This window comes from Vombatus ursinus, unplaced genomic scaffold (genome assembly GCF_900497805.2).
Source record: "Vombatus ursinus unplaced genomic scaffold, bare-nosed wombat genome assembly UNPS02014863.1, whole genome shotgun sequence".
In the NCBI taxonomy this organism is placed as follows: Eukaryota; Metazoa; Chordata; class Mammalia; order Diprotodontia; family Vombatidae; genus Vombatus; species Vombatus ursinus.
The window spans coordinates 21,415,066-21,429,664 of record NW_020954641.1 but is presented as its reverse complement, the minus strand read 5'-3'; the positions used below and the strand labels follow the sequence as shown (position 1 = coordinate 21,429,664).

General features: G+C 42.7%; 1 protein-coding gene across 1 annotated transcript; it reads right to left on the bottom strand.

Annotated features, from left to right (window-relative positions):
* Window positions 1–62: 62 nt before the first annotated feature.
* On the bottom strand, window positions 63–14,322 carry C1QTNF2 (C1q and TNF related 2). Its single transcript, XM_027841886.1, has 4 exons — window positions 14,065–14,322; window positions 9,444–9,492; window positions 2,378–2,630; window positions 63–1,181 (listed from the first exon to the last, which is right to left on the bottom strand). The coding sequence occupies exons 2-4, from the start codon at window positions 9,444–9,446 to the stop codon at window positions 568–570; spliced, it is 870 nt and encodes a 289-aa protein (XP_027697687.1). The 5' UTR covers window positions 9,447–9,492; window positions 14,065–14,322; the 3' UTR covers window positions 63–567.
* Between the last annotated feature and the right edge of the window lie 277 nt (window positions 14,323–14,599).

Here is a 14,599-nt window from a genome sequence, read left to right as displayed (position 1 = left end):
TTTCTTTTAGGCAATCATGGTTGAGTGACTTGCCCAGGGTCACACAGCTAGTGCGTATCGTGTCTGAGGCCAGATTTGAACTCAGGTCCTCCTGACTTCAAGTTTGGAGCTCTATCCACTGTGCCACCCAGTTGCCCATTCATCTTATTCTTGAGGTCCATAAGAAGTTAGCTGGGCTCAACATTTAAATAAACTTCTTTTCTTTTTTGTCTGTTGAATAAGACTTTTTCTTTCATGACCTCCCCAAGAAGCTTTTCTTGATGCTCTGGGGAGTATCGTAGAGGATACAGCTGCCTGCTAAAACTCGTATAGACACAAGCAAACTTCTCAGTGCAATTTTGAAGGATATCCTTAGAGCCTAGAGAAGAATGGGAGTAGGGACTCTGTGAACTACTCAAATGCTCACGTTTAATGTGTGGGAGACAAGATGCAGAGGGGATTAGTTAACTCAGCAAGAACTTGGAATGCTCATTACATTCCAAGGGGCCTTTGCAAAGCCCAGCCTGAGATTGGTTCTCACTGGCTCCCTTCCTCTGGGTGATGGTTTCCCTTTCCCATCAGCACCTTCTACAAGTCATTGGGACCATCCTGGTCAGCATAGATGAGGAAGCCGGTGAACAGGCTGTCCGTCCAGTAAGGATCATAGAAGAGTCCATTCTGCTCCGAATAGAAGATCTGCAGCCACACTTCATCTCCCTGCTTCAGGGCTAAGATGGTGGAGCCAGATGCCACATCATGATTCCCAGTGTTGGCATCAAACGTTCGGATCCGGTATTGTCCGTTGTGCACCAGCCCAATGGCCAGATGCTTGTTGGCTAGAGTGATGTCGTAGGTGAAGTAGTAGATGCCAGGAAAGCCACAGACAAACTTGCCGCTGGACACATTGTAATGGCCACCCTCATTCATCAGGATCTTGTCAAACTTGATAGGTAGCCTCTCCCTGGGGTAGCTCTTGGTGACAGCCACTGAAAATGCAGACCTGGCCCTGTTAGCACCACAGGTGCAGGGCCCTGGCATCCCTGTCTCCCCCTTCTTCCCCTTGGGCCCCTTTTTCCCAGTAGCACCATGTTTCCCTGGGGTTCCACTGATTCCCTTGGGACCCCTGGGACCAGCTCGTCCGATTGCCCCTGCTTTGCCCTTTGGTCCTGGTTTCCCTGGGTTCCCTATTCGGCCCCGTGCACCTGGAATACAAAACAGTATAGCATCAATTCACTCAACAACCACATCATGCTAGCGTGATACTGGCTGGAATCCTCATAATAACTAGCATTTCTATAGAGCCTTATAGTCTCTTATTTGTTCCTCACAATAACCTTGGGAAGTTTGTGCTATTTCTATCCCTACTTTACAGATGAGGAAACTGAGGCACAGAAAGGTTTAAGTGACTTGCCTCGAGTCATACAGCCAGTAAATATCTAAGGTCATGTTTGAATTCAGGTCCAGTACTTTGTGGTGGCAGAGGATGACCTCTTTTAACCTTCTCATTTCACAGATGAGGAAGCTGAGGCCCAGGGAGGGGGAATAGCCTATCCAATAACCTAAGAATGATGGAAAGTACCTTCCCAAGAGTCAACAGAGTCTTGGATTGCCTTCATTTAGGGCACAGGACAAGGAGGGAGTATCAGGAAACTGAATCTCTGCCTGGAACCCTTGAGGATACATAGCATGTAATAGCAATAGCTCCCATTTATATAATGTTTTATGCTTTACAGAGCACTTTTCTCACAAAAATCCAGCATTATTGTCGCTCCCATTTTATAGATGGAAGCATCTGATTCCAAGATTCCTGCTCTTGTCACTATAGTCTGTTGTCTCACATCTGTCCAGCAGTTTGGACTTTTCAAAGAGCCCATCTCTATTTCCTATCTACTTATCTCATTTGACCCTGACAATGTTCATTCGAGGCACGGCTGGTACTATTATCTCCAAGTGACAACATGGGGAAACTGAGACGCCTCAAGGTTAAGTGATATGCTTAAGATCAGCACCAAGTCAGCCTAGGATCCAACTTACAGCCAGTGTCTATCAGTCAACAAAAATTTATAAAGGGCCTGTTACGTGCCAGGCACTGTGATAAACACTAAATGTTCTTTTCCCTACATCATACTGCCTCTATGTATAGATGTAAATATTTAAAATTTTATTTTTATCTAAAGGGAGCTGACATGAATTTTATTTTGATATCTTCATGACATTCCTTGAGATAAATGGAGACAATCTGAAGTGTTTTGAAGCCAGGACTGGGGATCACTAGTTGGGAATAGTATTTGTATAGTTGAAACCTATAGTTGCAAACCTAAAAGCAGCATATAACTGCTAGCTATTATTATGATAATGATTATTATTATCATTATTATTATTTTGCCTTCTCCCTTACCTTCTTCTCCAGTCTCACCCTTTTCTCCATCCTTCCCATCCTGCCCATCTTTGCCTGGAAAGCCCATCCTGCCCACCATTCCTGAAGGTCCTGGGGCTCCTGGGAGGCCAGGGGGACCTTGGGGCCCTGGAATGCTGCAGATGAGCCTGGGGGGGTCATTCTGGAGTTCCCCTTGGGCGAAGGCACTGAGGAGTTGGTTGGCAGCACAGGGGATGGCCCAGGCTAAGAATACCCAGGAAATCATGATGGCTACCTGCAGGGAGGCAAGGGAGCCAATGAGTTTTGGGTGGTCAGCCAGATTATTAGAAGAAAGAGCTGTCCCTAGGGCATGGCAAACCAGGCATTTCCCTCTGGGATTGGTGCTAATGGTAGGCGACTATGGTGGAGAAGGGAGAGAGCAGAAGGAAAAGGGAGGCACTTAACAGCTGTGGCTAAAGCAACTCACTGAGATGCTTCTCATCCTATTGTGACTCTTGCCTCCCACAATACTGCTGTCTTCTGACTGCAAAACCTGATGCCTATGCCTTTGTTTCCATTAATCCAGGCTGCTCTTAATGTGGTAAAATAATGGTTAATGATGACGGATTCTGGCTGTTAGGAAATGAGAGCTCAGAGACACTATCGGTAAAATAGGAAAATAATACCGGACTTCCCTTTCTCATGGGGTTATTAGGAGGATGTGGAAAGCAGTATGCAAATATAGGGCAAAGAGAGGAGTGATACTAGGGCCAAATACCAAAAGTGCATCCTGCCACAGAGCTGACTGTGGGAAGCTTGCCCAGAGCAGAAGGAGAGTCCGGACCTGTGACAATGCCCATCTTAACATCAGTGTCATCACCATTATTATCATTTCTGACATTTATATATTGATTTAAGGTTGGCAAAGTGATTTACATACATTATCTCATTTGATCCTCACAATAGCCTTGTGAGGTAGGTCCTGTTATTACCCCTATTTTACAGATGAGGAACCTGGAACTGAGAAGGGGTGAGTGACTTGCCCAGGATCATACAGCTAAGGGAGATTTGAATATAGGTCTTCCTGACTGCAAGTCCAGTGTTCTATATACTACAACACTCTGTGTCTTACAATATTTGAAATGAGGGTAGATAGTCTAAGCAACAACAAGTCTTAGCAACAACATGATTTGACATTTTACCAGGCTTTCCAATTGATGGTATCTGGCTTTCCTTAGCTCAGGCTCTTTCATTTCTCTCCAGCCCCAGATATTCCTGTCCCTAGCTACCTCTGTAGGCTGTTCTTTGGTTCCTTGGCTTCATTTCTGGGCAGCAAATATTACTAAACCCTAGTAAGACATCAGGCAAATCATTTCCCTTCCAGAACTGACATTCTGCATTGTACGTGCCTTTCCCACTTGCCTCTGCTTCTTGCTTTCTGAGCTATTAGAGCCTTCCACGTTCCCACTGGGTCCCATTAGCCTAAGCACATTTTTCAGATACTCCTTTCCATGGTAGGTAGCACTGCATGAGACTTGGAATGGGGGAGGTCTGGCGGCAGCCAATCAGGTCCATTCCTCAGCCCTCTGTGCTTGGGGATCCTTGTTTCCCTTTTTCTTGTTCTATCTGGCTCTAGTCCCTTTCTTTTCTCATCTCCTTCACTGCAGGACCTCATCTAGGCCCACTAACTTTGTCTGATTGTTTTTGGCTACAGGCTGACTCAGCAACTAAATTTTTAACTGTTGAGAAGGGGAAGGTGAAAAACCAGTTCTTTTCATGCTGCCAAGAGGTATGGGATGGGGGAGAGAAGATCCAAGCAACAGCTATTGCCTTATCTAAACTGTGGTCATCATTTAGTAGGGAAAATGAATAGGGGGATGAGTTTAAATTCTAACTATGCTATTTATTATGGGTGTGACTTTGGGCTAGACTTGAGGCAAGGTGGCATGATATAGAGTGAGCCGGCTTTAGAGTCAGGAGAACCTGGGTTCAAGTCTAAGTCTTTTGACACATATTGACTGTGTGACCCTGGGCAAGTCACATCTCAGCAGGGGTCTCCTGGAGTCATTTCTAACTGCCTTGTGAAAGCTTATTGTTAAATTTTCAGTGTGAGCATTTACATCTCACAAACTACAAATTAGGGTTTGATTTATTGTTTTTTGATTGTCTATATTTAAGAAAGGGATGGAGAAAATGGCTGGGGACCATTTTCTTTAAGGGAGAGACCAGCAGGTTTAAAAAAAAAAGGCTAGTGATTTGGAAACTAAAAGTTCCAGTAGCACTCAAGGACTCAGGGCACCAGGTCCTGGGATTGTTTTGGAAATGAAAAGAAAGCTAGAGTTTTCTTCTTAATCTGGACAAAGTGGACAGGAAGAAATAGTCATCTTCAATGCCAGAATGCCTCTCTCTCCTCAACCTTTCTCTGTATACCTTGTGTTCAAGCCTCCTGAATGCTCTTCCCTCAAATCCTGCTGTTGGTGAACCCTTCTCTGATGTCCCACATCATGGCTTCTTAGGGTTTTGGATAGTGCCAAGTTCCTGGTACTTCATGGTGGCAAGTCAATTTATGAACGCCATTTTTTTTTAATGCTTTTGGGATGCTTATCAATAGAATTATAACTATGGAATGAAAGGACTTAGGAGGTCATTGATTTTGTCCTTCTCATTTTACAGAAAAGGAAATGAAGGCCCAGAGATAAAAAAAACAACTAGGTCAAGGTAACAGAGACTGCTGCCTATAATCACCCTAGTAGAATTTAAGTTCTTTAGGCTCTTTGGAGGTAAGGACTTTCTTTTTTGGGGGGGTGGATTTTCTTTTAAATTTATCTTCATATTCCTAATGCCTAGGACTTTTTTTTTTTTTAAATCTGGACCTGTGATTTCAATGATGAAAGGAACTTCTTTTGAGGAAGCTCCTATTGGTCAGCCCCTTCTCAGTAGTTTAGCCGCCTATGGGCATTGAGTTAACCTGGGAGCACTTAGAGACCATGTGACATGCCCAGGGTTATTCAGTCAGTGTGTGTCTATGATAGGACTATAATCCATGTTTTTCTGCCTCCCAGGCCAGCTCTTTATCCATTGCATCAAACCTGGAACCAAGTAGGTGCTTAATAAACTGTAGAATTATTTTCCAAGAGCCCAGGTCTTCTGATACCTAGTCTTCTGCTATTGCTAAGCACTCCCTACCTAATGATATAGTGGAAAACGCACAGGATTGGGAGTCAGAGGACCTGGTTTCATATCCCGGTCTTCTTACTTGATATTATCTGCCACCTTGCTGGGCCAGTTACTTATTCCCTGTGTCTTTGTTTCTTTTAAACAAAGGGTACTGGATTAGATGATCTCCAAGGTCCCTTTTAGCCCTAAATCCTGTGACCTATGAACTGTTGCTTTCCCAGGGATTAAATTTAGGCTAACTATGTGATTGATTGTGGTATCCAAATCAGGGCAAATCCCAATTCTTGTCCCCCAGAAGTTTTCTTTCTAAGGATGATAAGGCAGAGGGCTGCTGATAGTTTGACACCCCACTCCAAATAACTAGTGGTTTATTTTGGGTTTTTTTGGGGTGCGGTTTCTCTTTTGGCTTTAGTGCTCTCTCTCGCTCTCTCTCTCTCTCTCTCTCTGTATGCGTGTGTATTGGGACAATGGGGGAGATGTGGGCAGAGCATGGAGGGGTTCTTTACATTCTTCCCACCATGGTGAGAGAAGTCCTTGTTTGGTCAAACCCCAGAAATGGAATTGTGGAATCTCAGCTTGGCTAAACTCCCAAGACTTTGGCTTTAAGTTTTGCTGCTCTTAAGCTTCAAGGGTTACGATCCATAAATAAACTTGGAAGTTCAGAACTTAAAGGAATCAAGCTATGAATTACATTTTTGGGGTGGGGCTGGGGAATCAGGAAGCCTAGGCATGGGATTTCATCCATATGGGTGAAACTCCTTCCCCTGATTCAGATCAATAACTCATCTGTAACATTCTCTTTAAGAGCTGCATGGAGATACTGAGAAGGTAAAGTGATTTGCCCACAGTGGCAGAGCAGATGTCAGAGTCAGGACTGGAATCCAGACCTTCCTGCTTCCTAGGCTTCCCCTCTATACTTTCTCCAAAGCTGCCTCCCTGAACCACAGGGTAAAGTTAAGAAGAGCAGGTGCTAATGTGCACTGGTAAATGGAATTTCCTCTCTTAGAATTCCAATGAAATCTCAAGTCCAAGCCAAAAAATTATTATTTTTTTTTTTCAAAAAATTATTAATCCAATGAAGGCGATGCTCTAAATCTCTAGGGTCCTTTCCAGCTCTATGAGGCTCTGTCTATATGATTTGTCTTTCTCTGGAGAGTAGCCCAGCCCAGAGTATTTGGATTTATTTCTCAAATCCTGGTCCATTAGAATTAGGGAGTCCCACCCCCCTTTCTGCAAGCTTGAGAGTCAAATAAGCATACACTTAAGGTATTAAGCTTGTGGAATTTCAAAAGAAAGTCCATTCTTCAGAAGAGTTTTAGACAAATTCTTGGACAACAGATTGATAATGAATTACTATAGCAAACTAAGATAATTATGATAACTCACATTTCTATATGTGAGTTGGTTTGTAAAGTGCCTTTCTCATCTTGTAGGATAGGGTGCCTGGCCTAGAGTCAAGGAGACTCATCTTCCTGAGTTCAAATCTGTCTTCAGACACTTAGTAGCTGTGTGACCCTGGGCTAGTCACTTAACCCTGTTTGCCTTAGTTTCCTCATCTGTCAAATGAGCTGGAGAAGGGAATGATAAATCACTCCGGTATCTCTGCCAAGAAAACCCCAAATGGAGTCAAGAAGATTTAGACGTGACTGAAAAATGGCTGAACAACAAGAACTATAAATAGTATCTTGCTCCATTTATAGATGAAGAAATGGAGGCTCACAGGGCCTCGAGTCAAGTGACTTGCCCATGGCATCTCTGACCTTTGAGATTGAAACTAAGCATGGCAACTTTGTTATTCTACAACGTGGGCCCTGGATGACTTTGTCACGAAGTCCTGGCCTAAAGGGACCAAAGGCCTGACCTAGTGTGATAATTATTGTGTTCTTACTCTCAGTCAGAGTTTAGATGAATGGATGGTCAGAGGGATAGGATGGGACATGCTTACATTACAGATGTTGGAACTGATTGGGAAAACCACTTTGATAGGAGTAGGAATTCCCTTATGCAGAACACTCCCATACCCTCGTGGAATTCCAAGAAGCAAATTAAAAACAGAGTTCTTTGTTTGGACCTCTGGTTTTTTTTTTCTTCTTCTTCTCTGAAATGCCAGGAGAAAGCAGAGGAGAGATGGGATAATCCTGGGCCCTGACAGCTTGGTCATTGAGTGTTCCTTATTTTCCACTTCACAAACCCTACTACCCCTTCCTTCAGGAACAGACTTTAGATAGTCTTTGGCACCAGAGGCTATGGGTTTTGCCAACGCTAAAATCCACAGGATCTGTTTGCCAAGAAACCAGGGAAAACATGTTGACCTAAGCTGACACTTTACTGGCTAAATATGGGGGAAAAAATAGGTCACTATGAGAAACCTAATAACCAGAGCTGGAGGCAGAAATTTTGCACTAATGGGTCCCAGAAGTAATTACAGGACACATCAAAATGTTAGTTATAGGGGAAGCTACTCCGAGCTGGGCCTAACTGCTTCAGTGTGACCATGGTTCAGATTCACAGATGTACAACTGGAAGGGACCTCGGAGGACATCTAGTCAAATGTTGTTGTTGAAGTTGTGGTTGTTTAAATATATGAGGAAAGTGAGGCTCCAGGAGGGTAAGTGATTTGATCCAAAGTCACACAGGCAGTAAGTAAGCATCTTAGATGCAATTTGAACCCAAGTCCTTTGACACCGAAGGTAGTGTTCTTTCCATAGGACAGGCTTGCCAAGGTGCCTTAACTTCTAACTTTTTTGCCTTTCTTTGCATCCTCAGCACTTAGAATGGTGCTTGGCACACAGTAGGTGCATAAATGCTTGTTGCCAATCAAATTTGAAATCTCCCTAAGTTGTAAGGAGCCTACAGATATTTTAGTCTAAAAACTTATCTGAATAGAAATTCCATCTACAACATCCCCGACAAACGGTCATTCAGCCTCCACTTGACGATTTCTAGTTTTGGGAAACTCACTATCTCACAATTCAGCCCATTCCAGATTTGGTCAGTTCTAATTATTAGGGTTGTTGTTGTTATTATTGTTTTAATTCATCTAGTCAAAATCTACTTCTCTATAATTTTCCCTCATTACTCCTAATTCTGAACATAAACAGCACAAATCTGTTTCCTCTGACACTGCTATCACTCACGTGCAGGCCCTCATCACCTCAAACCTAGACTTTTGTAATAGCCTGATGGTGGGTCTGCCCGTCCCAAGCCCTTCCCCACTCTAATCCATGCTCCATTCAGCCACTGGAACGGCTGCTCCTAAAGTGAAGATCCAATCATGTCACTCACTAGGGCCCAATAAACTCCAATGGCTCCCTATTTCCTCCAGGATCAAATGCAAAAATCTTTTGTTTGGCAGTCAGATCCTTCCCTGCACTAGTCCCCTCCTCCCTTTCCAGTCTTCTTACACCTTCCTCCCCAACACATTTTTTTTTGATCCAGTGACACTGGCCCTCAAAAACAAGACATCCCATCTCTCTGCTCTGGGCTTTTTCTTTGATTGTCCCCTGAACACTCTCCCTCCTCATCTCTGCCTCCTTGCTTCTCAGGCTTCCTTTAAGTCTCAATTAAACTTATATCTTCTACACGAAGCTTTTCCCACCCCCTCTTAATTCCAGTGCCTTCCTCCTGTTAATTTGTTCCTATTTATCCTGTATATAGTTTGTTTGTACATATTGTTTGCTTGTTATTTCCCCCCTTAGATTGCAAGCTCCTTGAGGGCAGGAACTGTCTTTTACTTCTTTGTATCTGCAGATTTTGATATGGTGTTTGGAACATAGCAGGTACTTAATAAATGTTTATTGACTGACTGACTATACTGCAGAATAGCTTTTTAATTACTTGAAAATAGCTCTTCTGATTTCTCTAAGTCTTCTCCAGATAAACCATTCCCAGTGCAATAGAATTTCTTCTAATTAGGGTTGAATTGCCTTACCATCTTGTTTTCCTTCCTTTGGACACGGTCCAGCTTGTCAATGTCCTTCCTAAAATGTTAGAGGTCACAAATAAGGTCAGAGAAATTCAGAGTTGGAAGCAACTTCATATATCGTATAGATCAATCCTGAATAGGAACCCCCTTCTGTAACATCTCAGATGAGCAGTTATCCAACAACCTCTTTCTAGAAAGGTTAAATGATTTGCCCAACGTCACACAGTTGGTAAATAGTAGACACAGGATTTGAAACCAGATTCTGTGACTCCAAGTTCACCCTGGTGGGGGTGGGGCAAACAAGTTTTGAAACGTCTCTTTGTATAGGAGGGACATTTCAGTGCAGAAGAGAGAGAACTGGCCTTGATGGTCAAGTCCAGCCTCTTTCTCATTACTGGCTGTGTGACTGTGGGCAAGTCATTTAATTTTTCAGGGTCCTTGAGAACTTTCTTTTTTTAATTCAATTTTATTTTATTTTCAGTTCCAAATTCTCTCTGTTCTCCTCCCTCCCCTACCCATTGGGAAGGCAAGAAAAATAAAGCCTATTACAAATATGTATAGACATACAAAACAAATTTCTTTATTAGCCATGTTCCAAAGTAAAAAAGCAAGAAAAAGAAAAGAAAAGAAGAAAATATGCTTCAATCTGCACTCTGAGTCCTCCAGTTCTCTTTCTGGAGGTGGCTAGCATGTTTCATCATGAATCTTTTGGAATTGGGGTTGATCATTGTATTGATCAGAGTGGATTATCTTGATATTATTGCTGTTGCTGCTGTTACTATAGATTTTCCTCTGGGTTCTCCTTACTTCTTTTGCATCATTTCATGTAAGCCTTCTCCCTGGGAATTTTCTATGACTACAAGTCGCAGGATAGTTGATGATCAGTGAGAGCTGCCTACACTGGAGAATCACAGGGGGAAAAAAAAGCTGATCTGTATCTGGATTTAGAAGTGGAAGGGACATTAGGGGTCATCTAATTCAATCTCATTGTGAGAGGAGAGAAGCCTTAGGTATGTCACTAATTGTGGACAAGAGAAACTGGATTTGGGGGGCGAAGTAGGGATGGGTTGGAATGGGGTAGCAAATTTTAATTTCTGTGGTATATTTGATGTGGTGATAGGACATCTGGGTAAAGATTCTAGGAGGAGTGTATAAGATTAGGGCCTGAAAGAAAGGAGAGAGGTCAAAGAAACAAAGTGATGTTATTGCTAGGTGCTAGCTAAGTAAGCATGCTCCGGAACAGTGAATGAAGAAATGGAGAATGGGCAAGAATAGGTTTAGAGAGTTATACATTTGGATAACAAAAGATACTATTTTCAATTTCTACTGCTAATTTTGCCTAATAAACATGCACAATGCTATAATGTTAATATCTTCAATATGAGTTTTAGTCTCGGCACATTGCCATTAATAATCATTTTTTGAAAGTCATTGAATGGATAATGGTGAAAGTTAGACATGGTTAAAAATAAAAAAAAATTTGTTCATATATTTTTAAAAAGGATTCTTGAATCACATTACAAGGAATTTAATAATTCTCCCCTTCAGGATTTGTATTATTACAAAATAATTCAGAACTTGGTTCTTTTAACCAATCATCAGTTAACAAGCATTTATTGTGTTTGCAATTGGCCAGGAACTGTGCTAGATAGATGCTGGGATTATAAACACCAAAGTGAAACAATCCCTGCCTTTGAGGAATTTACTTTCTTTTGGGGAAGACAGCACATACATATATAGATATGTCCAAAATATGTACAAAAATAATTTGGTTAGGGAAGGCATTTGAAGCTGGGGGTGGGAAGGAAGGGAATCTCAGCTGGGAAGTACCAGGCTTCCAAGTAACAATTTATTTAGGTTATTAACTATTTGATGCCTTTGGCTTGAGAAATTGATAAATACATATAAAATTTTATTTTATTCACAACTAAAAAGTCATACCAAAATAAAATATATCTACAATGTATGTAAGTGAAGAGGAAGTGGAAAGAGGGAGTGGAGAAGGGGGGGAAGACTTTGAATCTTTTATCCTGAGGTCTGGAAACATAAGTGGGAGACAGACCATGAGACAGGTCAGTTCAGCTCTCCCAGTACTTAAATCCAGTTCTTTTCTTTGAGGAGAACGGATTTTTACAAGCTAGCAAATCTCACTTTGTGCAAGTTTTCTGTGCCCCAGTTTGTCCTTGGCAAAATGAAAGAGATGAACTAAATGATCTCCAATTTTCTATGGTTCTAATGGGAATTTAAAAAAAATCTTTGGATTTCATAGTTTCATGGAATTTAGAGCTAGAAGGGACTTTAGGGACGATGTAGTCCAACCCCTTTTCTTACAGAAGAAACAAGAGCTCAGAGAATTTAAGTAAGTTGTTCAAGGTCATGTAGTAATGAGTCTTAAAAGTTGGAAGAAAATATTTTCCCTTAAATAGCATATCCATGTCTTTCATAATCTCTCAACATCAATATTGAGTGCTTTTGCATGTTCAGTAATGCAAGTGGAACTGAAGCAGCAAAGGTACAGTATGTACATCCTAGAGTCATAACTAGGACATTTTACACCTGGCATAAAAAGAGTGTGTGTGCGTGTGTGTGTGTGTGTGTGTGTGTGTGTGCGCGCGCACGCGCGTATGTATGTGCAGAGATACCCTTATGGTATTGCGGTTGGGTGCAGAAGGCAGACCCAGGAGAGACGTGGCAAGATGACAGGACTTTGGGGGGTGGCAGCTTGTGCTTTGTTGGTGGCATAGACTGAAAAGACAGGTGTAGGGACATTGGTCATAGAGGAAGTGTGCCCTTCTGGGAAGGAAGCACAATACCTTGAATGCCCTGTAGCAAAACTCCATTTGCCTCATGCTAGTTATAGCACTGTCATCTCCAAATAACTCACTCCAGGAATTATAAGAAAGCAGGTATTGATATTGGCTTGATATAATAATAATAATAATAATAATTAGCATTCAGTGCTTTAAGGTTTGTAAAGCACTTTACAAATATTTCACTTGATCCTCATAACAACTCTGTGAGGCAAGTGCTATTACTATCACCTTCATTTTACAGATGAGGTAACTGAGGCACAGAGAATTTAAGTGACTTGCCTGGGGCCACACAGTTAGTAAGTGTCTGAGGCTGGACTTGAACTCAGGTCTTTCTGGCTCCAGGTCCAGCACTCTACCTATTGTACCACCTAAGTGCCTCTCTTTTACTTAGGTTGTCAAGTTTTACATTATCTGTGTCTGTGTATACATAAATATATATATATATATATATATTTTTTTTTTTAGGCAATTGGGGTTAAGTGACTTGCCCAGGGTCACACAGCTAGTAAGCTTCAAGTGTTTGGTCTGAGGTCAGATTTGAACTCAGGTTTTCCTGACTTCAGAGTTGGTGCTCTATACACTGTGCCACCTAGCTGCCCCATCTGTGCATTTTTAAATGATTGGTGCACATCTGTATCAGTGCTGTCTGTGGGAGGCTGTGAGCTGGTAATGGGTCTGAATGAGTAGGAGGGAACATAGAGGCAGGGCGGCATATTTTCTCAGTCTCCAACACTTTACCAAGTGTGGGTGGGTATTGAAGAGAACAAGATGGTCTTTAAGAACATAAACTAGGGTGGGTGGCTAGGTGGTGCAGTGGATAGAGCACTGGCCCTGGATTCAGGAGGACCTGAGTTCAAATCTGGCCTCAGACACTTAACACTAACTAGCTGTGTGACCCTGGGCAAGTCACTTAACCCCCATTGCCCAACCAAAAAACCAACAAAAAAAGGTAGAAGTCCCTTAGGGACTGAGTCTTGTGAATAGCATACCTAGCAGGGTGAAGTCTGAAAAGATCGAGATTAACTCAGCAGCCACTGCTCTAAGTCTTGGTTTGAGTATTGTTTTTCGTGAGAGTCTCTTTAGGTTTTGGACAGATGCTTCGGAAGATGTGGAACCTCCTATGGGGGCCCTGCAAGCAACCACCCACCCACAAAAGCAGCCAAGGATCAGAGTCCAGGAATGGGGAGTCTTATGCAGGGCTTAAGGAAAAGGGACTACAGGAGGGAGTCTGTGCAGGCATTTGTACCCAGATGCCAATTCCATTTCAGCAGCAAAGACAGCATGTTTGAAACTGACCAAAGTGACTGTGTCATTCAGAAGAAGGAATGTTAGCCCAGGAGTTGGGGGATGGATGTGGGTTCTAAACCTAGATTTGCTGGTAATTAGCAATTGCTTAGCCTCTCAGGGACTCAGTTTTCTCAGCTACAAAATGAGGGATTTGTATGAAAGCTTTAATTCTCTACATCTTGACAGGATACTCCTATTTTTGTTCCTTAGGGAACAGAATTTTGAACAGTTTCTCTGCTCATGCCTGTCTAACAAGCCACGGTCCACTTCTCTGCAAGCTTAAAATTCTCCTGACATTTAAAATCAAGACAGAAGAGATGATAGCAGTTTAAAACTGCCCTCAGAATCTAGATACTTCAGTTCCTCTCTGCAGTCACTCAACATAGACTTTGCTTATAACTTTCATTGTGATTAGAAAACTTTCCCCCTCTAACGGGAGGCCAAGTCTGGAAGATGAATGGTCAGGGCAGGGCGGGGCCATGTTTAGTATAAGTGAAGGGTCAAAGGTAAATGGAACTGACACTCACCGGGACTAGTCTTCTCCAGAGGATCCCTGGGGGTCTCAGGCATGCACCGAGGCACAAGGCCTCGGTGCCTGGGCCATGGGGAAACTAGGCTGCTGCAGACAGCTCCCCTGCTGCCCAGGCAGTGCTGCAACTGAGGGCCCACAAGCTTTTGCCACGGTTGCCACTGTTTCTCCAAGTCCTGATGTTCGCGGCTTCTCCCAACAGCACTCACAGCTCCAGCCTCTGGCTCCTTTTGCCCAAAGAATAGTTTTCCCATCCTGTAATGGGATTGAACCGCTTCCTTCTGGTCACGTGCCCCAGCCAATCACACACATGTGCTGGGGCTTAGGGAACATTCTTCTTTTGTTTTTGCATTAAGTTGGAAAAAGCTTCAGTGCATGTGGCAGCCAGGCTTATCGCCCTAGGGAAAAAAGCCCGTGTGCATCTGCATGGGTGTGTATGTATCACTTAGTATATATGTATCTTTGTGTGTATAAGTGTGTGTATGTGTCTGGGCATGCCTGCCTGTGTTTGCTTATGTTTACATGTGTCTGTG